General features: G+C 38.4%; 1 protein-coding gene across 1 annotated transcript; it reads right to left on the bottom strand.

Annotated features, from left to right (window-relative positions):
- Positions 1–455: 455 nt before the first annotated feature.
- Positions 456–23546, bottom strand: FBXW10B (F-box and WD repeat domain containing 10B). The gene is made up of 14 exons (XM_070934518.1): positions 22961–23546; positions 20525–20641; positions 18846–19049; positions 17446–17573; positions 15745–15858; positions 14743–14888; positions 13521–13724; positions 13202–13323; positions 12425–12573; positions 10717–10859; positions 9289–9447; positions 5576–5847; positions 4954–5109; positions 456–1518 (listed from the first exon to the last, which is right to left on the bottom strand). The coding sequence occupies exons 1-14, from the start codon at positions 23499–23501 to the stop codon at positions 656–658; spliced, it is 3318 nt and encodes a 1105-aa protein (XP_070790619.1). The 5' UTR covers positions 23502–23546; the 3' UTR covers positions 456–655.
- Positions 23547–27728: the final 4182 nt, after the last annotated feature.

The following is a 27728-nucleotide window of genomic DNA, read 5'->3' as shown; positions in this document are numbered from 1 at the left end:
GTATCAGGCTAACAAAAAGGTATTGCTGATTTAGTTGCTCCCATGGAGCTTTTTATGTGAAGAGAAGGGTCACTTGCTGCAATTTTCTGTCTAGGAGCATGTATAATACTTCTACCCACCTGTGTCATTTGTGCAAATTATAAATAAAAGCATTTGATTTCATCTGTTCTATTTTTCAGTGAAGAACAAAGTCTATAAAACAATGACTTACTCTATAAGAAAGTATGGTACAAAACAAACACTAATTTCAAATTTTGAAAAATATGTTCTAAACATAATTTTGATAACTTTTATAACTACACAGTGAAACAGTTACTCTAAGATATCAGCTAAGTAAGACACCTCAGGATTGCACACATAATTTATGAAGCAAAATTTATAAAAGGTATTATCATCTTGTTAATAAACATTCATGAACAGAACAGGAACTTTAATAAAATACAAATGTTGCAAACTGGAATTATTTTAGGAAAGGGAGGAAAACTTCATTTTTGAAAACAAAGGTCATCTAATTTTTTGATATGGTACAGTTTGTCACAGTCTCCCAAAAGAGGGAAATAGGACAAAGTTTCAGATCAGAGGAAATCAACAGTACCTGGGCTGGAATTTTGCATTTGTTTTCCAGGGTTTGTCAGCTGTATTAAAGAAGCTAGCCTCAAATGAAAACATTATCTCCAAGTTCAGGAGCAGCAGCTCTGCCCTCCTTAGTGAAGTCATCTATGGGAAGACCTTTAATTTTCCTCACCCAAGCATTTTTACACACCTTTTCTCTATTTGCAATAACTTTTGTTTTGCTTGCCTGATACTCTGCAATCTTAGCTTCTTCATATTCTTTCATTTGTTGTGTAGTAAGAAGTTGGAACCCAGTATTATAACGATAAGGATTTGCATTAAGGGCATAAAAATATTTTCTGCGCCGTGAAGTTACATTGGTATCAGGTTGGGCAATCTTCATTCGTGGTATTTTGATGGATTCAGCTGAAGTTGTAATGCCACCAATGATGTTACTCTTAGCAACAGCTGGAGATGAGATGTTAAAATAAGCTTTTCTTCTTGACAAGCTGCTGCAAGACTTGGAACGTGTGATAGAGGGGGGAGGAATGAAGGATTTCACAGCACTCCCAAGCAAAGAATTCTTTGTGTTGAGCTGTAGCATTTTGGTTTCATAAGGTGAGGAAATCTTTTCCATACCTAAAGTGACACCAACAGCCTTTAGTTGTTTCACTTGGGCTGCTAGATCTATTGCCTTGTACTTTGAACTTTGAGAAGTTAGAGTTGATTTAGACTGTGATTTCTTGGGCTGAACAGGTTCCCAAGCATCTTTAATGTTCACGTTGTATGCCATATTGGCACTGACATCATCCTGTTGATAGGCATGGTGTACTGTACTGACAGTGAGGAGTATCTGATCATTAGATATGGGACCAATAGGATGCCTCTTCTTTAGGTGATTTAACAAAGCCTTGGTATTCTGGCCAAATAAAGAAGTGGGTGGAGCTTCTGGTACTAATTCCTCACCTGTTTTAAAAAAGAAAAAAGAGAAAGGAGTTTAAAGCCTAAAATATTACCTACTGACATCAGAACAGAAGAGGACAGAACTTGAAGACAGAAAGCAGGGGCAACTCAGTAGAAGGCGCTCAACCTGGTCTTCAAAAACTGACATAAAAAAATACGTATAGAATTAGAAAAATCAGAAGCTTTATTGAAAAACCGAGGAAACTGTTTGATTTATTAATTTAATGAGCTTATGGATCATCTTAATCACAGAGGATTATAAGATTTAAAAGCATCTGATAATGATAATAAAAAAGTAAACACCGAAACTGTCAACAGTAATAACCAATGGCAGGAAGAACAAAAATAAAACCCAATTACAATTATAAGACAGGGATTCAACATCAGGGAACAAGTCATAACTCACCCTGTCCCAGGCTCTATTGAGTGGCTGTATTTGGGCTGATACTTGCCAAAGCAATGCATGGCTACAGAATTATATACAGTAAGCAAAAAAATTCTGATATTTAAAAAACAGGAAATGCAAGGAATATGTTGCACTGAATTCATCCAATCCAATGTTCCAATACTTCTCTAACTCTTAACAGTTTCCCCAAATATCTATTTTTTTTTTGGGGGGGGTGGTGGTAATGCTTTGCAAATCATAATTGTAATCAATGACCACTTACCTACAGTAAGCTTATTGAATATGGTGAAGCTTATTTCTAACTGAGCATACATTAGATCAGTGATGGCAAACCTTTTGGGCTTGGCCTGACAAAAATCTGGAAAATGCCTGACTTGATTCTGCTGATATGTCATATCCCATACCCAAACAAAAGAGAAACAATTCTCTATCTCCCATCCATCTAGGCTTACCTTGAACAATGACACTTGACGCAGCACAAAGACTGGGTCTGAAGTCAAGGCCTGGGCTTTGACTTCAACCCTAGCATCACCACTGCTATTGAAAAAGAAAACCTTGCCCCATGTCCCAAGCCTGTGAGTCATGGGCCAGCACTCCCACAGAGCTACCATGAGCTTCTTCAGTATTTTCTTTCTGTTGACAGCCTACTTGAGGCTGCTCTGAGTTGCCAAGGGCCTTCATTCTTGAAGTGGCTTCAGAGAAAGCTCTTCCGCATCCTCTGCAGCCATTCTTGCATGACCTCTGCAGCCTCAAAAATCGCACAAGTATGGGGCAATGCTTTCAAGAATAGTTGTTGAATATTGGTGAATGCTGGCATGTCACTCAAAACATGATGTGTCATCTCTGACATGTATGTCCTAGGTTCTCCCTCACTGCATTAGATCATGGTGAAAGTCCACCATTTCATTTGTAAAGTATGAACTTGCCAATGCCTTCTTTTTTTCTAAGATTCTTCTACCTCCCTATCTGCTCAATTTAGATTAGTTGTTCATCAAATTCCCAAGGCTATCAGTAAAAGCAGTACTAATTGATATTAACATCATACTACACTGATCCTAAGATAAACTGCCATGCAACAAGCAGTTTAAACTAATTTGGTTTGGTCTTTTATGCAGTGGTCAATAATAGTACCTAGGTGGCAGTTGATGGTTTGTCTGAAGCCTGAATTCTATTTTATGTATGACATAACATAATAATACATAATAGATTACTCTAAACGCCAGTCAGATTTTTGTCTTTGGTAATGGTAGAAAGCTTTAAGCTTTGTGGAAACCAGGCAGACATTTAACGGGGCTCTTGATTTCTTTTGTGGTTTTTTTAAAAGTGTATTTATATTCACTTTTAAATACAATACATACTTCTTGTGCCAAATTCTGTCTTTAGCATTGTAAATAAGAATATTAGATAGAATAGAATAACAGAGTTGGAAGGCACCTTGCAGGTCTTTTAGTCCAACTTCCTGCTTAGGCAGGAAACCCTATATCATTTCAGACAAAGGGTTATCCAATCTCTTCTTAAAAACTTCCAGTGTTGGACCATTTGCAACTTCTGGAGGCAAGTTGTTCCACTGATTAATTGTTTTAACTGTCAGGAAATTTCTCCTTAGTTCTAGGTTGCTTCTCTCTATGATTAGTTTCCACCCATTGCTTCTTGTCCTGCCCTCAGGTGCTTTGGAGAATAGCTTGACTCCCTCTTCTTTGTGGCAGCCCCTGAGATATTGGAACACTGCTATCATGTCACCCTTAGTCCTTCTTTTCATCAAACATATTGAATTTCTTATATTCACAGTTGCTACAAAGGCAATAAAAAGATCTGTTTGGCACATAGCTCAAACCCCTATCATTTTATTTATAATTCTAAAAGTTTTCTTTTCATTCCTATTATGAGATCCTGGGTGCAGAGAAGGCTTGAATATCCATTTGGACTGAATGGTTTGTTTGGCATTGAATGGGGACAGCGCACATCTACATGGAGGGGAATGGAGAGAAAGCATAGGCACAGAGATAGACGAAGGTAAGGCTACAGCAGAAGGGCCTAATGAATGGAATGAAGGCAGGAATAAAATTACCTTCCACATCTTTTAGCCATCATTTGCTTTCTATTTTAAGGGAGAGAATTCAAAAAGGAAACAATCTGGTTATAGGAAGATGTGGGGTGAAAAGAGTTATCCTAAAAGGTTTTGATGAATGCCTCCAATTTCCACCTGCAAGACCAAAGACGATGCTTAATACCCCCTGCTTCTTTAAGAGTATTTTCCATCATTAGCTGAATAATTAATAACTTTGGCTTTGTATACTCAGGAATCCTAGCTTATAGCAGTGTTGGCGAACCTTTTCGGCACCGAGTGCCGAAATGGGAGCACGCGCACACAGGGGAGCACTGGAAATTGGAAGAGCAGTTCCCCAGCATGCATGCATGTGCTGGGAAGCTAAGCTTCTGGTTTCTGATGCGCATGCGCATGCAAAGACCAGCTGGCCAGCACGCATGCACGTGCCGGAAACCAGAAGCTCAGCTTCCCAGCGTGCACATGTGCACTAGGGAGCTGCTCTCCCGGTTTCTGGCACTCCCGCGCATGCAAAGACCAGCTGGCCAGCACGCATGTGTGCGCTGGAACCCAGAAGAGCAACGGGTGATGGCTGGCGTGCCAGGAGCGATGGCTCTGCGTGCCCCTTCTGGCATGCGTGCCGTAGGTTCGCCATCACGGTTCTGGCATAAAAATATACGGAGCAGAACAGTCATTTTTTCTAGTTGCCTTTGATTTGAGGAAATCAGATAAGTCTGCGCAGACTTCAAGCCAATTTTACATTTTTATTTCCTCCCAATTCTTTCTTTCTTTTTTTTAAAAAATAGAATACCCTACTTTGGTAAGAAATTGGGAGATCATGATAGTTTACCCATTTTTTTGTAACTTTCTTTAGTTTTGCCTATAAATTAAAAATGCAATTTATTCTGTTAAGGTATTAATCAGTAGCCTAAAAGTGGATATCAGTAACCGTTATAACTTTTAAAAATAATACCCAAAAATTCTTTACCAGAAGTAATTTTCATTATTGTTGAAGACTGATGTCCCTCTAAGGTTTGATGGGCAAGTTCAGAGAGTCTTTGCTGTTGGTATGGATCCAGGACCGTGGCTCTCTTATCCTCCCTCTTTCGGGGTAAAGGAGTCTTCACAATTTCATAAACGAGGGCTAGAAGAGAATGGCATGGTTAGCAGTCCAAAATGTGATGCAACAGAATGCCGTGGAATGATTCTAATTAAATATGGCCTCATAAAGTTAGAGGGTTAATTCCACAATGGGATTTTGTAGAGCAATGAGACTACACTCAATGTATATTTGTGTGCATAAAGATCCTCAATATGGCAAGTTTTGAAAAAAATATCAAATACCTTGGGAGAAAAGCTTACCAGACCTTTTCAGTCTTGAAAGAAATGTGAAAAGATAATTCATGGTGTTTGCAGATGAAACTTTTATCTTATAATTATTATTTTCTATTATTCTATCTTCTGAAGAAAAGACTTCCTGTTGACCAAGCCATCCATCACCATCTGTTCACTCTGACAAAATTGTTGGCAAAAGGGATTCTTCTTGCCAATTTGATATACAGTAGATACATACATACAGTATACAATTATACCTGCACAAACGTATATACCTGGGACACCTTTGGATAATCTTGTGGCATGCTGGGAAATATAATAGGAAAGTACTGTGTCGTCAGCTTCTCTGTATAGCTTCCAATTTTTCTTTCTGGCTCTTTTCTCCCGCACAGATTTTGTATATGGAGGCGGCTTTATTTGGGCTGGTACGTCATGAAATTTGCTTATGACTGCTTGGTTAGGTATTTTATCAGAAAGCTGATTATGATCCCATTCTACGTCTTCGAACTGGAACAAGACCACACTTCCTTCTGCGTTGATCAATAATCTAGAGAAGAAATTGGATGAGTGGGAAAATATTATGAAATCTGTCCACTGATTTAAGAAAATGATTTGTAATGATGTGGCTTCAGGTTGCTGACACAACTGTTCTTCCTTGCAATTAGGGCCCCCAAATTCTATTATTTAAAATCAGAAGATCAACAATAATAACAATCATTGGAAGGGGAGGTTAGTCACTGCAAAATGAAAGGAAGGTCTTTTTTTCCTCCCCTTTTCTTCCCTGTCACAATCTGAATGAAAAATATTCCTCAAAAACTGTTTTTGCATGGTCAAGGATATTTCCAGTACTTTCCTTCCAGTACTAATTGCTTTGGATGATTTTTCAAGGAATTAAATAGGAATTAATTTATAGCTCACCTTTTCATAAATTGTCTTCTAAGGCAGCTATAAAAATGAGTATATAATACCAGATTGCTATGTGAGTCACTGCTAACACAATAACAGTAACAGAAAACATATCACCTTGGTAGACTCAGGCTTGTCTAAGTAAAAAGACTTTGATATCAAAGGCTATCAAGTAATCAGTTAATTCTCTAATCAGGGAAATCTTTTTTTTTAATTAAAATTGTTAATGAGGACATTATTACAGATTAAAAACAATACAAATTTAAAGACAAGAATAGGAAATAAAAGAGGAAATAACAAAGAAAAAAAGATATAAAGAAACAGCTTCTAATTTTCTTTATAGCTATTGTAAATATATTGATATTTACATTTCAGTTCAGCATTAACATTTAAATTCCTTGTATCATTGTGTATATTTTAATCCTATTTTTCCAACATTTTTACAAGTCCATCAGGCATAATAAAATGACAATTCACATTTACCATATTTCCAATATAAGTTTAGCACCTTTATACATTCCAGAAAGCTTTCCTAATGTATCAACACAGCATTTTACAAATATTCTTTTTTAAATTGTAACATAATGTGAAGTTCAGTCCTTTCAACCACATATTTTCCCACTGATCCATCTGTATATTATAATTGAAGTACTTAGCCCATTTTATCATACACTTGTTCTCCTCCTGTTTTAAATTTTAGTAAAACACATATATTTTAGCAACTAGCTGGATACCCGTGCTTTGCTACGAAACTATGTGATGGGGCTTGATAAATTGACACAGCTTGACAATTGAGTAGTTACAATCAGCCTCTCCTCTCCCCTTCTCTCCCTCAGCCTTGCCCACAGAACCCTCCCCTATCCTATCCCCTTCCCTCCCTCAGCCTTGCCCCACAGAACCCTCCCCTATCCTATCCCCTGGTTGCTGCTGTGAAAGTAAAACTTTTGTATTTGGAACAGATTTCTTTTCAGGTGGGGAGGGGGAGTAGAAATCCTTAGCATCAGAGCATGGAACAGATTTCTTTTCAGGTGGGGAGTAGAACTCCTTAGCATCAGAGGGCTGTTTGGAAAGTGAAACAGTATTTGCTTTGTGAGCAAGAAGGAGACACAAAGGAGCCTGGCTGTGGCTTAGCTCAAGTGTTCTGTATTAAAGCTGCTTCCTGCTGTGAAAGTAAAACTGAAACTCCTCTCCTCTGCTTGTGTTTTGCATTTGGAACAGATTTCTTTTCAGGTAGGGAGGGGAAGTAGAACTCCTCAGCAGCAGAGCATGTTAATAATAATATAGGAAATACAAATGCTCTGATGGTCATTTCGAAAAATCCTTTCTTAGTGAGCACCTAGAAGCCAAGAGGAACATACATGACAAATTTCAAGTATGTAGGCTTTACGGTTCTGGAGATTTTGTGATTATGGCATGAGTGGTTTTTGCATATGTATGTATGTATGTATGTATGTATGTATGTATGTATGTATGTATGTATCTTGTTTTAATAACTCTCAATAGGTTAACCATTTCTGTCTGCTATTTCACAAAAGGAATTTTCAGGCACAGCCTGAATTGTATCTATCCCATTTGTATGTATTCCATATCCTCAATAAGCACTTCTAATGTAATGATTTTTAAAATATACATTAACCTTAAATTTATCAGATTATCAAAAATCATGCTATCCATATTTCAGGTTGTGCTCTTTCAGTTCTAACATTCTCTTATTTTTCAGGAACATCCATTCTTTCATTCAAACCAAACAGTAGGCTGCAAAGTGCAATTTCAGGCCATCCCAGTTCTCCTCGCTCTTTTGCATCCTGAGTAAGTCTTCGTTTATTTCTTCCCATATAAACCTAACTATATCATTTTGCCATTGCTTAAATGGAACATCAGTTGTCAAAATTGGCATTGTTTGATACAAAAAAACATCACTCTAGGCAATACATTCATTTTTATCCCAATGACAATTTTCCCCATGTTAACATATCCTTCTTGAATTCTTTCTTGAAATCTTAGTATAATTAGTTTGAAATAACATATACTGGTAATTCATTTTATTTTTTTCTCAATCTGAAAATCTCAATCTTGGTTTTTATCATTCTTTTTGCTCTCCTTTTTGTTAGCATCTTCATTTTATCATTATTAACTTTAAAATCCTGTTATCACAACAAAATAGTTTAATTTTTCATTAATAATTAAACTAGCCTATTCATAGCAAAGCAATAGCACTTAGACTTATATACCACTTCATAGTGCTTTTACAGCCCTCAAGTTTACATATTGCCGCCAACAATCTGGGCCCTCATTTTACCTACCTCGGAAGGATGGAAGGTTGAGTTAACCTTGAGCCTGGTGAGATTTGATCTGCCAAACTGCTGGCAGACAGTGATCATCAGAAGTAGCCTGAAGTAATGCACTCTAACCACTGTATCACCACTGCTCATATTAATAATTAGTGTAATACTGCTACACTATCATGGCAGCTGTCTAAGGAATGTACATTGTCAATTCTGTTAGAGGAAGCGTTATATTTTTAATTTATTTTGGAATACATTATGATTTTCTTCCTCTTTCTCTCAAAAAAAAAACAGTCAAGAGAAAACAATTGAGAAAACAATACAATGAAGGCAGGATTCAAGAATTTAGAAATCTACCACTTTTTCTTTGAAAATAATAGCTATTGAAGGGAACAATGTTTAGCTATATTTGAAATTCCGTAAAAAGTATTGTGGAAGCAGAAAAACCCAAATTGTCCTTCAATTTTACATGAGAAAACTGAACTCTGGAACTTTTTATAGAAGGAAACAATAAATAAAAGATTCCTCAAAGGCCTCAGTTTAAGTTACATTGATTTGTTTTCTTTAGTTATTTTGTTTGAAAGTGTACATGGAAGGTCAATGCATCATTAATAGCCAGACTTTAAAAATATGTACCTCAGAAGTAACACTCGTCAATTTTAACTAAACTTACTTTTAAGTATCAATAATTCAAGACTATGTTGTTCGGGGCAGGTTGGATTCATAGCATTTCCATATATCTTTTCTTTCATTGCCATTATTATTATTGAATTAGGAAATAAGAACTTTTAACATACCTGTTTTCTAAAATACAGAAGGACACCACTGGGTCACCTCTGCTGTTTCCTCTCATAACCCTCAGACATATTCCAGAGAAGAAGTTAAATATACGTATCTTCCCATCAGCACAGCCACTGATGACTCTGAGATAAACAAAGGCCAGCGATAGAACCTCCCTGTAAACAAGATCAGCAATGAAAAACAAATGGTTGTTTTTTTAATAAAGTTGATACATTATATTATTTTAAAGCAAATTTTAATGCAGTAATGTTTATTTAATATGCTTAAAATTATCAACACTAGTTTAAAAAGCTTATAGTATTGAAAGAAAGAAAAAATAAAGCTTCTTTCAGCATCATCACCATCTATCTATCACCATTTAGAACGTAAGTATTAGGTTAGGATTAATTTTTCATCCAAAGTTGAGTATAATTTTTTTTTACTTAGATGTGGTACAGAGACAGAATAAACTCTATGATAAAACAGATGCAAAATTTCAGATTATGTTCTGAAATGGTTCCCTTATTTGATGAAGGAGAAAGCTATACAGCACAGACTTACAAAACTGATGTCAGCCCTATTAGATAGACTAGATCATAAAATTAACTTCACAGAATGGCTAAAGCTACTTTTATTGAGATTGGCCATAATAACAGAATCTTCCAAGTCTGACTGTTCTAATTCCCTAATTCACTGAAATAAGGATCTATGTGAGCCACTTCCAAATGTTATTGGATGTTCTGGACTTTTAAAAAATGCTTTAATACCTTTTGCCTAGGCAACAAAACACTAATATCTCTGACAGTGTCATCTACCTTATTTTGTACAATGTGAACAGCTAAACATTCATAACCCCTTAGGTGCCATCTATAATTCTGGCCTGCCTAGTCTGTCGGGAGTCCAATTCTGATCTTTCAGGTTCATCCTTGTTTTTGTTTCTTCTTTATGAATTAAAAAATATTCAAAATCACCTGTCCTCACAAATCATTCTAAGAAGAAAAACTGATTGTACTACTGCACTAAGAAAGCAATTGCTAGAGAAAAATTTGGAATGTCTAGAGTGAAAAAATAACTACCAAAACAAACTGAATCTCTTAAATGAAAGCATTTGTTGTATATTATGTGGACTAAATAGGGAGCTACCTGAATTAGGAATTTATATTGGTTTCAGTCCTGTGTACCAGTGACATCTTATTCTAAATGCTAACAATGAAAGAAGCAATAAATCAGAGTAGGGAGGAAATGTGATGCAGAGAAAACATTATTGCACCATTTTGCTGAAGCAAAGTGATGATAGATTAAAAGAAATATTATCTCCTTCCAATTTGTTATCAATGACCTGTTCCAAGTGCGAAGTGGAAGGCAGGTAGATTCTAGTCAATGGTCTCCCAGCTTGATTGGTACGCTTTAAAATCCAAAATGTATTTTATATTAAAAAGACTTACTTGGGATGTCTGAAAGCCATTAGGCATCGCTTGTGTTTTCCCACCATGCTCCATGCCAAAATGTATCCATCACTGCTTCCTGTCACAAGATGCCATTCATCAAATGACAAACATTTTATAGCACCTCGGTGACCTTCTAAAACCTGTAAAAGGAGGAGGAGGAAGAGAGGGGGAAGGCTTCTCTTTGTGTACTTTTGATATAGTTTCAGGCAGGGGTGAAATTCAACAGGTTCTGGAGAAATTTTGAATAGTTCGGAGAACCAGCAAATACCACCTCTGGCTGGCCCCAGACTGGGGTGGAATTGGGGATTTTGCAATATCCTTCTCCTGGAGTGGGGTGGGAATGGGGATTTTGCAGTATCTTTCCTCTGCCATGCCCACCAAGCCACGCTATGTCCACCAAGCCACGCCCACAGAACTGGTAGTAAAAAAAAAATGAATTTCATCACTGGTTTCAGGCATTCTCTGATTGTGGCTGATTGTTTACTTTGCCAGTAAATATTGAAGCTAAAAGTGTGAAAGGCTTTCCATAGATTTTTTTTGCTAACCCCCCACCCCAAATATCACTAAGGCTAGCCTCTTTATTGGATTACAAAATAACCAATGTAGTATTGTTTTTTCCTGCTCAGAAGTATACTGTATAACAAGCATTTCTAAAGCTTTGAATGATTACTATTTATTGTGTGTAAAATGTTTATCTGATATTCCCTGTACAAAATAAAAAGATGTTAGATGTAAGATCCAGTAACAAACCCTTAAACTGGAATAATAGAGTATGAATCACTGTTTCTCAACCTTGGCAATTTTAAAATATATGGACTTCAACTCCCAGAATTCCCAAGCCAGCAAGTTGCCAAGGTTGGTGTACACTAGTATAAGTGTCTCTATCCCATCATGATATATTTCAGATACAGAGTTAATAAAAAATATCCCCAGCAGATGTCTCACGAAGTGAGTTACACATGCTTATTCCCACAGTAGATGTTTCACATAAAATGGATTACATTTGAGTAGAACAAGCATTGCTAAAGAACAATGAGCCTTTTGGGTAGGCATATTAAACACTGACTTTGCTAGAAAAAAAAATAAAGAAGGTAAAGTAATAGTTTTGATTTCTCTTTGAGCCGGCCTTTCAGTTGCTCTGATACAAGCATGAAATTCTGCTTTTTTTCTCCTTAAATATCTTTTTTTGTTTGTAAATCTAACATTTATGTTAAGATTCCAAGATGAAACTTAAAAATCTTTTGTTTGTGATAATCAGCTCACCAATTTTTTATTTATTTGGGGGGAAATTTGTTTGCTTGCTTGAAAACTTTTCTTGTATAAGAAGAAATCCTAGAGTATCATGGGAATCTCAAAACTCTACAAACAAGATCCCAAGATTATTTCCAAATTAGTGATTTATACCATGTTATAGGACTATCCTGCCAGCTTTGTGATAAATAACAGTAATGAAGATCACTTTAAAGGGGACTGAATATGATTTAAATTACTAGTAGAGAATTGATACAGGGCTGAGACCAATCTCTCCTGGGCATATCTAATTTATAATATGATGCCTAAGTGAACTTTGCATTGAAATATATTTTAAGAACTTTCTGTTTCTTCTGGTACTCCTGTCAGCTTGTAGGTACAATTGCACTGTTGGTTACTTACCTGAGTTTAAATGTGAAAGAAATTGGGCCAGACTCTTTTGGAAGATTCATACCTTGATTAGTACATATGACTCAGCATGCCAAACTTTCACGAGGCCCTTGTCACAGGAACTCACGATATGAACCTCATTCATTTTAGCAGCCCAAACATAAGCTTTGTGTGTGAAAGTTTTAACACATCGCCCAGTTTTCATGTCCCACACTGTAAGAAACACAAGAAGATGTAGTAATTTCTTAGCATGTTGCTCATCCTGTTTACTCAGAAGTTGAGTTTCAATGCATTTAATGCAACTCAGTCAAAGATAGAAAAGCATCAGTGAGACTTGTCTGGGAGGTTATACATCAGAAATGGGTGAACAACGCATTTAGCAGAGAGGTCTGCTTTATCTATATTCACTTAATTTTGTTTTATCTTTTTGAAAAATGCACTGCTACATTCCTTATACCGTGTTAAACCTTTGTAAGTAAGTGGTTCAGAATATGATGTCCAAGTTGGCAGGAAGCAGAAGTAGCCTGCACTAATGCATTCTAATCATTGCACCACCATGGATAAAAATGAACCAAGTAGGATTTTTAAGCAAGGGAAATATGGCCCCACTGACTTTTGGAGTGTTGTTCTCAGCATGGTACGTCAAGCCTAGTGCAGCCCTTGGGCTGAGAACATGCTTCTGTTTTATGTTGGAAAAAGTCATGGTTGGCTCATTATCAGGCGAGTCTTCTTTTATCATACAATTTACTAGTGTTCTTACTTTACCAACTTTAGCATTTTAGTTGAAGTCCTTGATTTTTTTTCCCCTACTTCTCTAAGAGGGATTAAATCTGATATTCACATTTTGCTGTGCAGTCTTTGGATCCAGACACAAATCTAGTCTTGCACACATCCAAGCAAGTGATATTCCCTTTATGGCCCAGAAAAATCTTCACACAGGTCCCTTTTCTGATGTTCCACATTCTAAAAAAGAATTCAAGAGAATGGTAAATGAACACCATACAAACAGGAACAGAAAAAGCTAGAATAAAACTGGAATAAAACAAGCTGGTCTTCATTGTTGCTGCATCACCATTCAATCCCCCCAAAATGGAAACTAACTCCTGAAAAAGGCAGATTAAACTGTCCTGGGATAAAGAAAGGGCATTAAAAGCACTCACCTGATACTGAGATCATAGCTGCCACTCAGGAGGAATCCTCTGTCTTCATGGAGATACAAGGATCTGATACTACCAGCATGTCCAAATAAGATAGGAGGGACACTTTTAATCTTCTCCATATCTAGAAAGCGGACTTTTCGATCTAAAGAACCAAAGGCCAATAACTTTCCAGCAGTGCTATGAATCACTCGGTTGGAATCCAGACTGAAGTAGAAAGCAAACATTAAATTAGGACCCTGATTTACTTTAACAGACATACTATAATTTCTACATTCTCCTTTCCACTGGTGGGGTCCAAAATAACCAAAACTTACTGTTTACAGGCAAAGATGCTTCCACGAGCTTGGAAGGCTAGTTCTTCCATGTGCTGTGAAGTTATACGTTTCAACAATTCCTATGGATGAGTTGGTGAGATGTACTGTATCCTGATTCAGGTTTCAGCCACATACATACATGTGGTTTCTTGGGCATTTATCAGTTTTATTTTCAGGCAGCAGAGTTAACAATGTAGCAAGGAATATCAAGCAAAGCAATTTTCAAAGAGGAGTGTGCAAGTTAGTTCACGTTTCAAAGGACATGATGGCTCAATGGTTCAATGCTGAGCTTGTCAGCTGGAAAGCTGACAGCCTGGGTTCAAGATCCGAGGGCCAGGCAACAGGGTGAGCTCTCATTACTTGCCCCAACACCTGCAAACCTAGCAGTTCAAAAGCATGCAAATGTGAGTAGATAAATAGGTACCACTTCAGTGGGAAGGTAACAGCATTCCGTATACCTTGGTGTATAGTGTTGCTGGTCATATGACCAGGGAAATGTCTTCAAATAATGCTGGCTCTCTTAGTTAAAAAACAGAGATAAGCACCACTCCCTAGAGTCAGACACGACTGGACAGAGAAAACCTTTACCGTCACCTTTTCAAGAGCCAGGTCAAAGTTGTCAGCTAGTCTAAGTACAGTAGTTTAAGGACTTAAGGTCCAAGAGTAGAATTCCTACATGGGAGTCATACAGGAGACAGATGTTGTTTCCAGCAAGGAGAACAGAGGCAAAGCAAGTCTCTTATAAAGGCAGCAGCCAGATATCACTAATTAGAATGTTTATTCCCTTGGCAAGTCACCTAATAGACTTTCTCTGTTCTGTTTTCCCTTCTACTCATCCAGAACCTGGGTCCATGACAAGATGAATGAGAAATGGATGAGGATAAATATATTCTATCTTAGACACGTACCTATTTATTAGAATACGAACATTGTAGCCACTGCAGAAGACATTCCTTTCTTCTAATTTGACAGAGTCTGTCTCCTGGCCATGATATGCTTTCTGCATGTATTCAGTCTCTTCACTTTGACTTGTAGTTTGCTGCTGGTCATAATCCTTCAAGCAAAGCAAACAGTGACAGTGACAGATGATGAGAAAGGAAAAGCAAATAGCATACATAGAAATATGTGACTTCCTACTTAAGCTGGCAGAAGTGCTGGATTTCTTTCTCTCCCCAAATCTTCTCCTCCTTAGCATCATAATCGGAACAAAAGGTGTATATACTTTGGAAAGAGAAACAGTACAGTTGAGGGCAGTGGTGGGAGTCAATTTTTTTTACTACCGGTTCTGTGGGCGTGGCTTGGTGGGTGCGGCTTGTGGGCATGGCAGGGGAAGGATACTGTAAAATCTTCATTCCCTCTCCACTCCAGGGGAAGGTTACTGCAAAATCCCCATTCCCTCCCAATCAGTTGGAACTCGGGAGGCAGAGAATAGATGGGGGCGGGGCCAGTCAGAGGTGGTATTTACCGGTTCTCCGAACTACTCAAAATTTCCACTACCGGTTCTCCAGAACTGGTCAGAACCTGCTGAAACCCACTTCTGGTTGAGGACAGCAAAGCTCCACCTTTCTATGTTTGATAGTTTCCATTTGCCACATAGCAGTGAGAAATTATCATCAAAATGCCTTGAGACTAACGTGCTGGACTCATTCATGAAGGTTTCTGGACAATAGTCCAGAAGTAATTTGCCACTAAAATCTGCCAGGATTTGGTTTTCTGATTTAATCTGCAGCCTTAGAATTCCTTGGTGGTCTCTCATGCAAGTAAAAATTAAATTTATCCATCCTTAGCTCCCAAGCCCAGGCACAATCAACTAGGCTCTGCCACCCATACATAATAACTATGTAAAATCCTGGAATTCCCCCATCAGTCAGTTCATGGAATTCCAAGAAGGAAAAGCATCCACAATCTACCTTGAATTGCTTCTTAGTTTTGGTTAGGATTATATCACCATTTGTTGTTATGCGAGGAATAGCAACCTTTACTATTCTGGCATAGGTGGAAACTGCTCCTTTAGGACATAAGCCCTGCAACAGATAGCAAAATTGCAAATTCATAATACTGCACAGGATACAGTTCCTTAAATAAATATGTTCCTGAAAAGGTAAATCCAAAATGCTACAAAAATACAGTAAACATTTCTTTGTGAAAGATGGCTTTGCTCAATCTACTGTATTTAATGGTGCAGGGAGATTTTGGCACTGATATCGTTTTGAAACAAGCCATCTAATTCAGAGCAAGAAAACAAGGAGTTGGGGAGTAAGGTATAATTGTGGCCTCATCAAGTTTTCCACGTCACATTTACTGTAAGAGAGATAGGCAGATTCAGTTGGAATAACGGCAGATGACTGGCAATAAAACGGAGCTCTCTGCCACACTTGAAGGGAGTATAGTAAGAGAGCCTTTTTTTCCTTGGCTCTTGCTTTTTGGAACATCATACCCTCCAATGTAAAATCCACACCAGGGGTGAAATCTACTTACCTTCCCTACCGGTTCAGAAGTGCGCACGCACCATCGCCACGTCCTATTTTTGACCCTCTGTGCATGCACATAAGGCTTTGAACATGCGCAGAGGGTTAAAATCAGGAAGTAACGACGTCCGGGCTGCCGCCGTTACCGGTTCTCCAAATCACACGCCGCCAGCACTCCTGGCTCATGTGGGCCGGACAGAACTGGCAGGATTTCACCACTGATCCACACCCTCCCTTTTGACCTTCCATAAGGATCTGAAGCCTGACTCTCCAGCTGGCCCAGACCTCCAATGGGGATGCACCATTCTAGAGGTGGTTATTGGATTAATTCTGACTGGCTCAAGGTTGATTTAGCCTTCCATCCTTCCACCGGTCGGTAAAATGAGGACCCAGATTGTTGGGGGCAATATGCTGATGCTGCAAACCACTTAGAGAGAGCTGTAAAACATTATGAAGCAGTATATAAGTTTAAGTACTATTGCTATTGCTATGTTTTCTTTATTATTTTAATGTGTGGTAGTTTTAATGTTTGTAAACCACCCAGAGTCATTTTTGGACAAATAAATTTAAATTTAATAAATAAATAAATAAAATTAGATGGGGGAGACCTGATTGTTGCCTGAGCCATTTGCTTTACTCTGCCTAATGGTAAAACCAGCCCTGCGATCACAATTTCCAGTGTTAATCGGAGAAGAAAACACCCTGCTAGAGAATAAAATCATTGTAAATTCCTTTTTATGACCCTATAATCCCTTAATTCGGGGCAGAGTCGGGGCGACTGGGTGGAGCTGAGCGTTTATAAGACCCTACAATGCAAGGCAAATATTTCATTGGGAATGAATATAATGTTCATATGAATGGAAAGTCATTGAAGATTTGCTAGATATAAACCCATTAAGTTAGACAGATGTATTCCAGGGGAATACTCTTCCAGGTATTAAGATGATCAGCTGTCAAGTTTAAAAGTTGCCTTCTCAGATGCATCTTGGAGGAAGAAGAAGAAGACAATAGTGCTAAATGGAAAGGAAGCTCTCTGGACACTTAAAGCTAAAATCCTGCTCTTTTATGAGGTAATCACAAGGAAGGAATTTTCTCCATTCATGTCAATGCTTCGATAAGAGGAAATGAATCTACTACACATACCTGAAAAAATGAAATCTGACTTCGGTGGGCATAATTTGCTATTACGTCACATTTAAGTTGTTTGACCAAAAAGTTCCAGTGTGGACTTACAGAGGCACATCGTGCTAAGGTTTTCATGTCTAACATTCCTGGAAAATCCGAAAGGAAAATATATTGATTTTGACCAAAATTACTATTTCTTTTTTTTTTTTCCCATCAGTTATGGGCCCCATCAGCTCAGTTGAAGAGCAGGGTAGCAACTGAGATTGCCAGTTTGTTCCTTAATTACAATGAATTAAAAATGGTGTGATTATAGTAAAAGCAGAATCCTCCCAGATTTATTAATCAGAGGTTGTTAATAAAGGAATTAGCTTATTAAGGAAGCAGCAAAATGTGTTCTTGGGATCTCTGAGACTTTAGAGCAGGGGTGTCAAACCCAAGGCCCATCAGCCAGATCTGGCTTGTGGGGTACTTACATCTACCCTGCAGGGTGCCCTGGAAAGAACGAAGGACCAGTGCCTCTCCCAGCAAAAATGGAGCTTGGGAGGGCCACGAGCAGCCCTTGCGAGCTCTGTTTTCACTGGCAGAGAATTGCAGGAGGCCATTATAGCCGGAAATGGAGCTTGGGAGCCTGTTTTGGCTGACAGAGCACTCAGGCCGCCACAGGCGCCCCTGACATGAGTGACGTTGAGCTGGCCCTGCCTTCCATGGCCCCATCCACCCTGGCCCCCAGAGGTAAAACACAACCCTGATGCAGCCCTCAATGAAATCAAGTTTGACACCCCTGCTTTAGAGCCATAATAATGAAAACAAAACTGAGATAAACACAATAGACTTCAGATTCTAAATTGAAGACTGATTCCATCTGCTATCAACAGTTTTAAAACAACAAATGCAACCAGTAAAACTAACCATCACTCTTAAAAGCCTGAACACTTTCTCAGACTCAGTAGGGATGGTTCTTGATGCTAGAATATTTTAGGGCTTCCATCAAGGAAGGACTTTAAAGCCATTGCTGAATAGCTGGGCACATACTGTAAATAATTCCTAAACCTCCATGTAGCTTGGATTATTTTCATTTTGGCAAACCTTGTTCCTATATATCTTATCTTTGGCCTGTTAATCTCTCTTACCACTCTCCTGTGTTGTCAATATAGCCCTTTTAGATCTCTGGATCTGGGAGAAATACTGGCCAGTTCACTCCTTGCTTTTCCCTCTCCAAGTCACCTTTGATTGCTTTGTTTATCTACTTGCATACTTGTTAACTTCTGAGGAACATGGAACATTTATAACTTATTCAGCACTGTTGCAGTCAGCTAGGAAGCTGGGTTGATTGAATGGGCTCCTGCAAGGAGGGGGTGGGGGGAGGATGGCTATTGAAGAGAAGCCCTAGAAAGGTTGAAGAGATATAAGATCCTTACTCAAAATGGATTTTGATAAATGGATAGGCAGATACCGGATGAAATCTCTGGATTTGTTGGGGGATTGCTGAGGAGAAGCAGGTGGAGTGGTTGGGTGCAAAGTCAGTACTGCAAAATAGTTAGTCTCATTTTCCAGTTCATACAGTGCTTTTTTGAAGATATTGTCTGATTGTTTGGACCAAATCTTTTGTACACGGATATTACCTGTGGTAAGGAAGAAAAGAAAAGAAAAGAAAAGAAAAGAAAAACAAGGTACAAGTTATAATGTGCAGGGGCAATAAGACATTAATGAACCGAAATGCAAAACCTGAGTGATTCATAGATGAACTACTGGATTCCACATTGTTTACCAGGTGCAATAGAGAAAAGTGACATAGGCTACCACTCTTAGAAGAGAGGCTGAGGAGGCAAGCAAATTAGAACCCTGTTAACCTTCTTCCAATAAACCATTATTTTTTCAATCTTGACAATTTTGAGATGCATGGATTTCTACTCCCAGAATTCCCCAGCCAACCTTCCAGCCCTCAACCAGTCCACATATCTGAAATTACCAAGTTTGAAAAAAAACTGCAATAAGTATCACAATCTACTTGTGTCAGATGCACAGAGGCACTTCTGGGCTGAAAAAGGATTAGCTGGTGATATCATCATTGCTGATGCATACCAATTGGGGACTCCTTTCATGTCCCCGAAGGTGTGGAAGTGAAGGACAGGAGCTTACCCTGCTCCATGGCAGCACTCGGGTCTCAAACAAAAGCTTGTTGCTTGTCAAGACAGTGTCCTAACCACGCAAGCCACTATGCTCCTCATAAGCTATCCAAATCCATAGTATTTGTCATCTTACTTATTAATGCTTATTATCATTATATGTCAAATCTATGTTAAGGGAATGTGAGAGGTATGTTTCTGGGGAGAAATATGCTGCATAATTCATTTCCTCTGCACAGGCTTCACCTGTACATGTGCAGTAATCAGCCATTGTGGGAACAAGTTATATGCAGGTCTTCAATCTAATCTAAAATAAAATTTCTATTTCCTTATGGGAAACTCATGCTGACAAATAGAACATATCCAGAAGTGGGCATAGATTGACCATACTGCACTGGGCATTTTCATTTTCATTTATTCAATGAAAATAATAGTGTTGTTATCCATATAAATGTGTTGACATGAAGAAAATTGCATGTTAAAAATGACTTACATTATGTATTGTATATACCTGTGATAGGGAACCTATGGCACGCGTGCCACAGGTGGCACGTGGAGCCATATCTGTGGGCACACAAGCATTGCCCTAGTTCAGCTCCAGCACACATAGGTGTACCAGCCACCTGATTTTCGGACCTTCCGGGCCCACCGGAATTCGGGAAAAAGGCTGTTTCTGGCCTCTGGAGAGCCTCGGAGGGGAGGGAGGCCATTTTAGCCCTCCCCAGGCTCCAAGAAAGCCTCTGGAGCCTGGGGAGAGCGAAAAATAGGCCTACTGGGCCCACTGTGCCATCATGTGCCAAAAGTGTGGGAAGTGCGGGGGGGTCACACGCGCAAGTGCGGAGGGGGCGGGGCACATTGAATTGCCCCGCCCCCATGCAATTCCCCACACGACCCCCGCTTTTGGCATGCGACAGCAAAAGGGTTAGCCATCACTGGTATATACTATACAGTACATAAAAATCAAACCATACCAAACACGCTGCTTGCTTTTGAAAGAAACTGGGCTTCAGCCATTTGGGAAGGTGTAGCAGATTTCACAGGGAGAAGAGGACGCATGTCAGATTTGCTTCGCCTTAAATAGTCTTCTTCTGTCATAGATTGAAAGATGAAAATAATTGAGCAAGAACAAAAGAAAAGTGAAAGCATAACAATTTCACAAAAATATGGTTCCAGATGGGAAGACAAGAGGAACCAACTTCTTGTGCTTCAGCTCTTCCATTGAGATTTGGGCATTTAGCAAAAGCAATACCACTTAGGCTTATATACCACTCCATAATGCTTTACAGCACTTTAATAGGAAAAAATAATCTGATACCGTTCCAGACCCAACTTTCAGTCCCAGACAGCATGTCAGGCACAAGGAATGAGAATGACATCGTAAAAAGTTGCTTCTTTATTGTTGCTTACTTATTTACAAGAATCTCCCTAGACTAGTTGCATTCTCTTGAGAACAGCCAGATAAAGGCTTCTAGTTGTGATTGGCCATGTGGCAGTAAATGGAAATAAGGTTGAGCTCATCACAGAACAGTCTGGCAGAAGTTCCACTCACAGGAGTTTGAATAAACAAGTACTTTCTTTCGTTTACTCCCCTTGATCTCACAATATTTCCGGGCTCAAAATTATATCCACAAGAATATACATGTTTGGAATAGTGCATATGCATGACAGGATGCATATTTTGAGGAAAAAAAGTTATATTTGGTGTATACCTTAAGGAATGCTGATTATTAGACAGAGACAAAATATGGAAATAAAATTGTGAAAATAATATGTTTTATTTATTCATTTATTTTTTCAAATTTATATAACTGCCCATCTCACAAAACAAGTCACTCTGGGTAGCATACAACAAATGTATTTTACTGTGGGATCCTTGATACTCTCTGAATTTGGCTGTTTTCTTGTAGACATTTCATTACCCAACAGCAACCTCAGAGAGCACCAAGGACCCCATAATTCAACCTGAGCTGCAAATATTCTTTTCAAAATGTATTGCACATTATTTATGAAACTCAGCAGTAGACAACTATGAACAGCCTCCCTCTAGGAAATCCCGGTGGCACCCTCCCTCCCAGTATTTAGGAAGGTAATAAAAATGAAGTTCTGGAGAGCTTGGAAGGATTAGAAGTTATCAATAGGAGATCCCTGTTAGTATAATTTTGATAATTCAGCACAGAATAAAAGGCTGTAATGTTAGGAAAGATGGAAGGAAAAAGATGAAAAGAACTAGCAACAAGATGGATGGACTCAGTTCCAGTGCAATGGGTTCATTGTTGGGAGATTTGAAAGAACAGGTTGGGGATATATACTGATGAATAAAATATATCTATGTGGTCGCTAGGAGTAAAAAATGACTTGATGGCACACAATTTTATTTGTTGTATTGTGTTTTATGCTTTGCAGTCTATCATCAGGAATCTAGTGGGAGTGTGGTGTTATATAAATTAAGAATATAAATTATTACAGGTAACTACAATCCACACTAGAATTTATTTTCTGAATATCAATTTATGTTGCAGTCACATTATATATATAGTATTATAGCAGGGGTGAAATCCAAAATTTTTCCCTACTTGGAAAAGCTACTGGACGTGGCTTGGTGGGTGTGGCAGGGGAAAGATATTGCAAAAATCTCCATTCCCACCCCACCCCAGGGGAAGGATACTGCAAAATCTCCATTCCCTCCCCACTCCTGGGGGAAGGATATTACAAAATCTTCATTCCCACCCCACCCCAGGGGAAGGGTACTGCAAAATCTCCATTCCCTCCCCACTCCTGGGGGAAGGATATTGCAAAATCTTCATTCCCACCCCACCCGAGGGGAAGGATACTGCAAAATCTCCATTCCGTCCCCACTCCTGGGGGAAATTTTGAATAGTTCGGAGAACCGGCAAATACCACTTCTGGCTGGCCGGCTACCGGTTCTCCAGAACCTGTTAGAACCTGCTGGATTTCACCCCTGTATTATAGGTATGATATATAGCAATGCTGCAAGCTAACTGATGATCATTAGATATTTTGAGTGATGAAAGTGGGATAATGCTTCATTCTTTATTTCTTTATTGGATTTTAATCCTATCTTTATTATTTTTATAAATAGTTCAAGGCAGCAACCATACCTAATAGTCTTTCCTTCTCCTATTTTCCCTGCAATAACAACCCGGTGAGGTGAGCCCAGAGAGAGTGACTGACCCAAAGTCATCTTTTAGGCTTGCAGCTGCAGCCTAAAGCAGGACTAGAACTCAGTCTCCCAGTTTTCAGCCTGATGCTTTAACTACTAGACCTGATGGTGGAACAGCAACAACTAAAACACTGGCCGTCCCGTCGCCCCTTCCCCCACCCCTACCCCCACACCTCGCTGGATGCCCAAAATAGCTCCTGCAGTTCTAGCAAATAGTGAAATTTACCTTTTTCCGCGTTTTCAGACATGGCATTCTCGTGTTCAGTTAAGAGGATACGGATCAGAGTAGCAGCCATCAGCAACAACTGTGAGTCGCACATTTGGAGCAAGAGAAGTATGTAGTTTGCTTTGGTCCAGAAACAGGCGCCTACGAACCATCTCCAAAGATCCGCCATGGATTGCGCCAGTTTCTGTGGATCCATTGCCCGATCCAGAGCAGAAGAGGCTCTGAAAGTGGAGCTGACGCAGGAACGGGAATAGGTAAAATCCTTGGTATCGATAGCCTGTAGGAGGTTCCATGAGTATTTCAGGAGGTCGTGGCTTTCGAATCGGTTGATGATCCCCAGCACGAACGACCTCTGAGTTGCTTGGCTGGCACGCACAAACCACTCTCGGGTGGAAAAAATCTTCCAGGACAAGATGCAGGATTTGCAGCGATAGCAAACCGGAACCAAGTCTGTTTCCTTCTCACATCTTAGATCAGGGGTATACTTTAATTTATATTCTAGAATATCTGGCTCATCCAACGTAACTGAAGATGTCTTCATGACAGCAATCTCTGATTCACGAAGGAAGTCAATAGCTGGAGCAACTGGTAAAATGCAACCAGCCTCCTAAATCTCCCCTTGCCTAACTCTAATTCTACGCCAAGCAGCAGCAACAAGCCAAAACTGTCAATACGAGTCCCGGCTAGTTTCTGTTGGTGGAACGCTTTTTTTAAAAAACTCCTAGGAAACCCAGTCGCTACCGTAATTCTCCTAAAATGTGCCTGAGTGGATACTTTTGCAGTAAGCATACCATGTAAATTCCATTGGACGAAGCGCATCAACCAATTAATAGAAAGCAGGAAATGGGATTAAACAACGACCAGCTTCAGAATTTAACACCTTCATATTATCTGTTCAATATTTACTATCTGTTAAATGTCAGATAGATGTTGAAGATCGAAAAGATGGCTGTTAGATAACTGGGATTAATGTTATCTTGGAAATCCTAAAATCCTAGGTGGAGAAGTCTTGAAAGCCAGTAGTATACATTGATTCATTTTCTATAAATGAACAAAAGGGAGTTATTTTTTCTCCTTCTGTCACATTCATTTCATGTCTTTTCTAGGGCAAATCAGAAACAAAACAGAATTGTCTCAGACTTACGGTTTGATGGTGCCAACGATTCAAGATGCAGCCATTAAAATTATATGAATTAAAAAAACAACTTTGTCCTCCCCGCTGCCCCCCCCCCCCCCTTAAACAGTAAATAAGGAAATTTTCCTTTGGAGAATCTGACTGGCAGCAAGTAGTGGCTGAATAAGGGGAAGACTTCCTCCTTGGAATTGACATAGTTTCGATCAGGTAGTGAGAAACAGGTCATACTACACCCCAACAGTTTGTAGTACTGAGCTTGCTGTAGTGTCTTTCTTTCCAAATTCTTAATCCTACATTTTTCTTACTCCCTGCTTTATTTTACACAATGAGCCTCTCAATATTTTAACCCGGTTTCTCTTTTGCTTCCCTTTCTTCCTCTTAAAGATCCCAGCAATTAATTAATTGGGGATCTGCTCTCTCCCATAAATTGACTGTCACTTTTGATCTGACATCTCATGGATTTATATCAATTTGGAATAGATTAATTTGGAACAGATGGTAAAATATGCTCTCATACAGGTGTATTCTAATTTAAAAACTCAACTCTGGCACAACGTATCTGGTACCAATTTATTAAATACACTATTGAAATGTTGTGATTGGAGGGGGAGAGCACAAATAAAGTTCAACCAGAAGTCCATCCATCACTAGAATGTCAGTTTTTCACCTCTGACATCATTCAGAAAACAATGGGTCACATTTAAGACTCTCAAATAACAGTCAAAGATTAACATGTTATGACTTCATCTTGTCTATGATGCATTTTCTGCGTTAACTTTCCCCTGCACATCTATTATATCTCTGAATGTTTTTAAGAATAAGCATTGCTCTATATTTATATGGCACCTAATAAAATTATGATTATGGTTTATTCCAACTGTTTATTAGTTTTTCATATAAATAATTCACAATTAGTCTCTCAGAGATGAGTCCTTTTTATTAATCATTTCCAGTGGGGGGAAACTACACATTTCTGTTTAAAATGTTCATCTTAGTATGAGTTCAGCTTCACCCCTTTTGAGATTTTTTTTTCTTTAGTCACCAGGTTATAAAAACCTGTGAAGTCATTTGAAAAACTGTAGGTGTAGCTTTAGACATTTCTGCTATGTCTAAGGTTGAAGAGATACCTGTAAATTTAATTTTGTTCATACATTTCAGCTAAATAAACAAGCACAATGAGCATTCAGGTCAAAAACTTTTATTTGTTTTAGATAATAGTAAGAAGCTACCTCAGATTACATTGAAATCATTTTACTGAAATCACTACAAGTTATATTACATATGATTCAAATTATGAAACTGTGATTCTGTACTATGGTGGCTATGTACTTCAACAGAGACAAGAAAGCATTGATTAGATTTTTGTTACCAGTGTCACTAAAATGCTTTCATAAAAGGCTGCCAAACAGCATTTTTAATAACATATTTTTTAAAATAATTCTTCAATGTTAACTATTTTTCATTTATTTTAATTACATTCAAATTGAATAAATCTTAATTTTTGGCATGGCTTCAGTCTAAAATTGGGGTTATGGTCCTATCATACCAATAAAAGGTTAAAAGCAATCTTTAGTTTGAAAACGTTTGTGCTTTTGTGAATCAGATTCTCTGGATGAAATCAAAATTCAAACATCAGTAGAAGTAATAGAAATGTGATATTTGATGGTGATGGTGATATTTGTAGTAGAACAGTCATTTACTGAAATATATTTCAAATGCTTTTACTTTTCAGCACTCATTCATTTCTGAAACTTTGAACACAATATTAGAAATGTAGGGCTGGGATGGAGGAAAAAATATTTTTGAGACAATTGCTAATTTATATTTTACGTCTGATAGCCCGAAGGTACCAATGCTTCCCATCCTCTCTACAGCCCATAAACAAGTTCTCCAAATCTATATCTTTAGGGTCCATAGTCAATTCAAAAGTGAAGTTCTGGAGCAGATTGGTAAATGATATGAAGATTTCCAGTTTAGCCAGTGACTCTCCTGGACATACTCTCTTCCCTGTAAAAAGGAAAAAAAAAAAAAGAAGAAGATAAATAGGCAGAGGGAGTGTTGGCTATGTTAGCCATTTTGAGTTATTTCTAAAAATTACAAAGGGGGGATGAAAATAAACAAACAAATTAATTATCCACTGTCTTTATGCTACATAGAAAGTAAGGCTTCATCTTAGATTAACAGATCTACAAGAAAGACCAAATAAAGAATATAAAAGTGACATGGCAAGGCAAAGTATTATATGGCCAGTACATTAAAAAAAAAAAAAAGTTTGCAAAGCAAGTAACAAGACTTAACAATGACTAACAGCAGAAAAATTGAAGAAAGAGACTAATTCTGATTGCATACTATATATGCATATATAATGCATGCTAAGCAAGAATTGAGAAGATAGCACAGACAGTAAATGCCAGCTCTATAAAGAAGCTGAAGAAACAGTAGACCCCCTAGTTGTCTGCTGCAAGAAGATCACATTCTGTTCATGGAGTAACAGAATAGACTGACTACAAACAGTGGCATGACAAAGTAGCAACAATGGTGCATTGGAAGATCAGCAAAAAATACCATTTATCTGCAAGCAAGAATTGGTGGGACCATAAAACAGATGAAGTAATAGAAAATGAAGACACCAAATTGCTTTGGGACTTTAGAATTCAAACAGATAGGTACCTGCCACATAACACTCAAGAGGTGGCCATTATTGATAAGAAAGACAAAAAAAAGTCTTGATAATAGATGTAGCAGTACCTTGAGACAGCGGAATAGAAGAGAAAGATCTGGAGAAAATCACAAAATATGAAGACTGCAAATAGAACTAGAAAGTCTTGTAGCAAAAGAAAGTAAAAACTGTAACAATGGTAATAGGCACCTTAGGTGCAATCCCAAAATAACTAGAGCACCATTTGAACACCATTGAGAAAATCATCATCAGTCAATTGCAAAAGGCAGCTTTACTTGGAACAGCTTACATCCTGCAATGATGTCTTTAACATCATCAGACAAGAACATCTGCGTATCCAAGGTCCTTGGAAGGAATGAATAAGTGGACAAGAATGTCAAATTCAGTCTAAATATCTGACTGACTGTGCAACCAACCATGATAATTAAAAAGAAACACAAACATTTTTAACAGGCAAGACCTAACAATATTACCTAGATAACTACCCTGTAGACCTATATGACTTACATTCACGTTGGCAGAGAAAATTGTGCCATGGAGATGACATAATCAGGTTTCCTGAATCTTCCTGGAATCATAAAATTAAGGAAGAGTGGAAGGGGTTGCTACATATCAAGACTACAGCACTGGGAAGAGGCTCTAACTCTCTGCCTCAATTTCTCCACCCTACACTAGGTGGAGCCTCTCCTCCCTGTTCTTCTCTTCATGGAGTAACAAAAACTAAGAGTAAGAAATAAGGAACTAGAAGCAAATCACGGAAGTTTGTTTTTATATGACAACTGCAGCAAGACTATTATAAACCCACAATTGGAAACATTACCCGCAATGGAGGAATGGTTGGTGAAGATGATATGGAACTAGCAGAGATGGCTAAATTAATTTATTTGATTAGAAAAAAGACAATAGCTACATTTCTGAGCCACGGTGGTACAGTGATTAGAATGAAGTACTGC

This window comes from Pituophis catenifer, unplaced genomic scaffold (genome assembly GCF_029215685.1).
Source record: "Pituophis catenifer annectens isolate HBS135680 unplaced genomic scaffold, rPitCat1.0.hap2 SCAF_2, whole genome shotgun sequence".
In the NCBI taxonomy this organism is placed as follows: domain Eukaryota; kingdom Metazoa; phylum Chordata; class Lepidosauria; order Squamata; family Colubridae; genus Pituophis; species Pituophis catenifer.
The sequence above is the reverse complement of the archived record's forward strand: the minus strand, read 5'-3'. Positions and strand labels throughout refer to the sequence as shown.

What these genes read in the sequence shown, in the direction of transcription:
- FBXW10B (XM_070934518.1), bottom strand. Translation starts at nt 23,501, where the DNA reads ATGAAGACATCTTCAGTTACGTTGGATGAGCCAGATATTCTAGAATAT. An exon ending in AAAAGCAAGCAGCGTGTTTG is followed by an intron (nt 19,050 to 20,524) that starts GTATGGTTTGAT and finishes TCCTTACCACAG; the next exon opens with GTAATATCCGTGTACAAAAG. An exon ending in AAACTAAGAAGCAATTCAAG is followed by an intron (nt 14,889 to 15,744) that starts GTAGATTGTGGA and finishes CTTTGCTTGAAG; the next exon opens with GATTATGACCAGCAGCAAAC.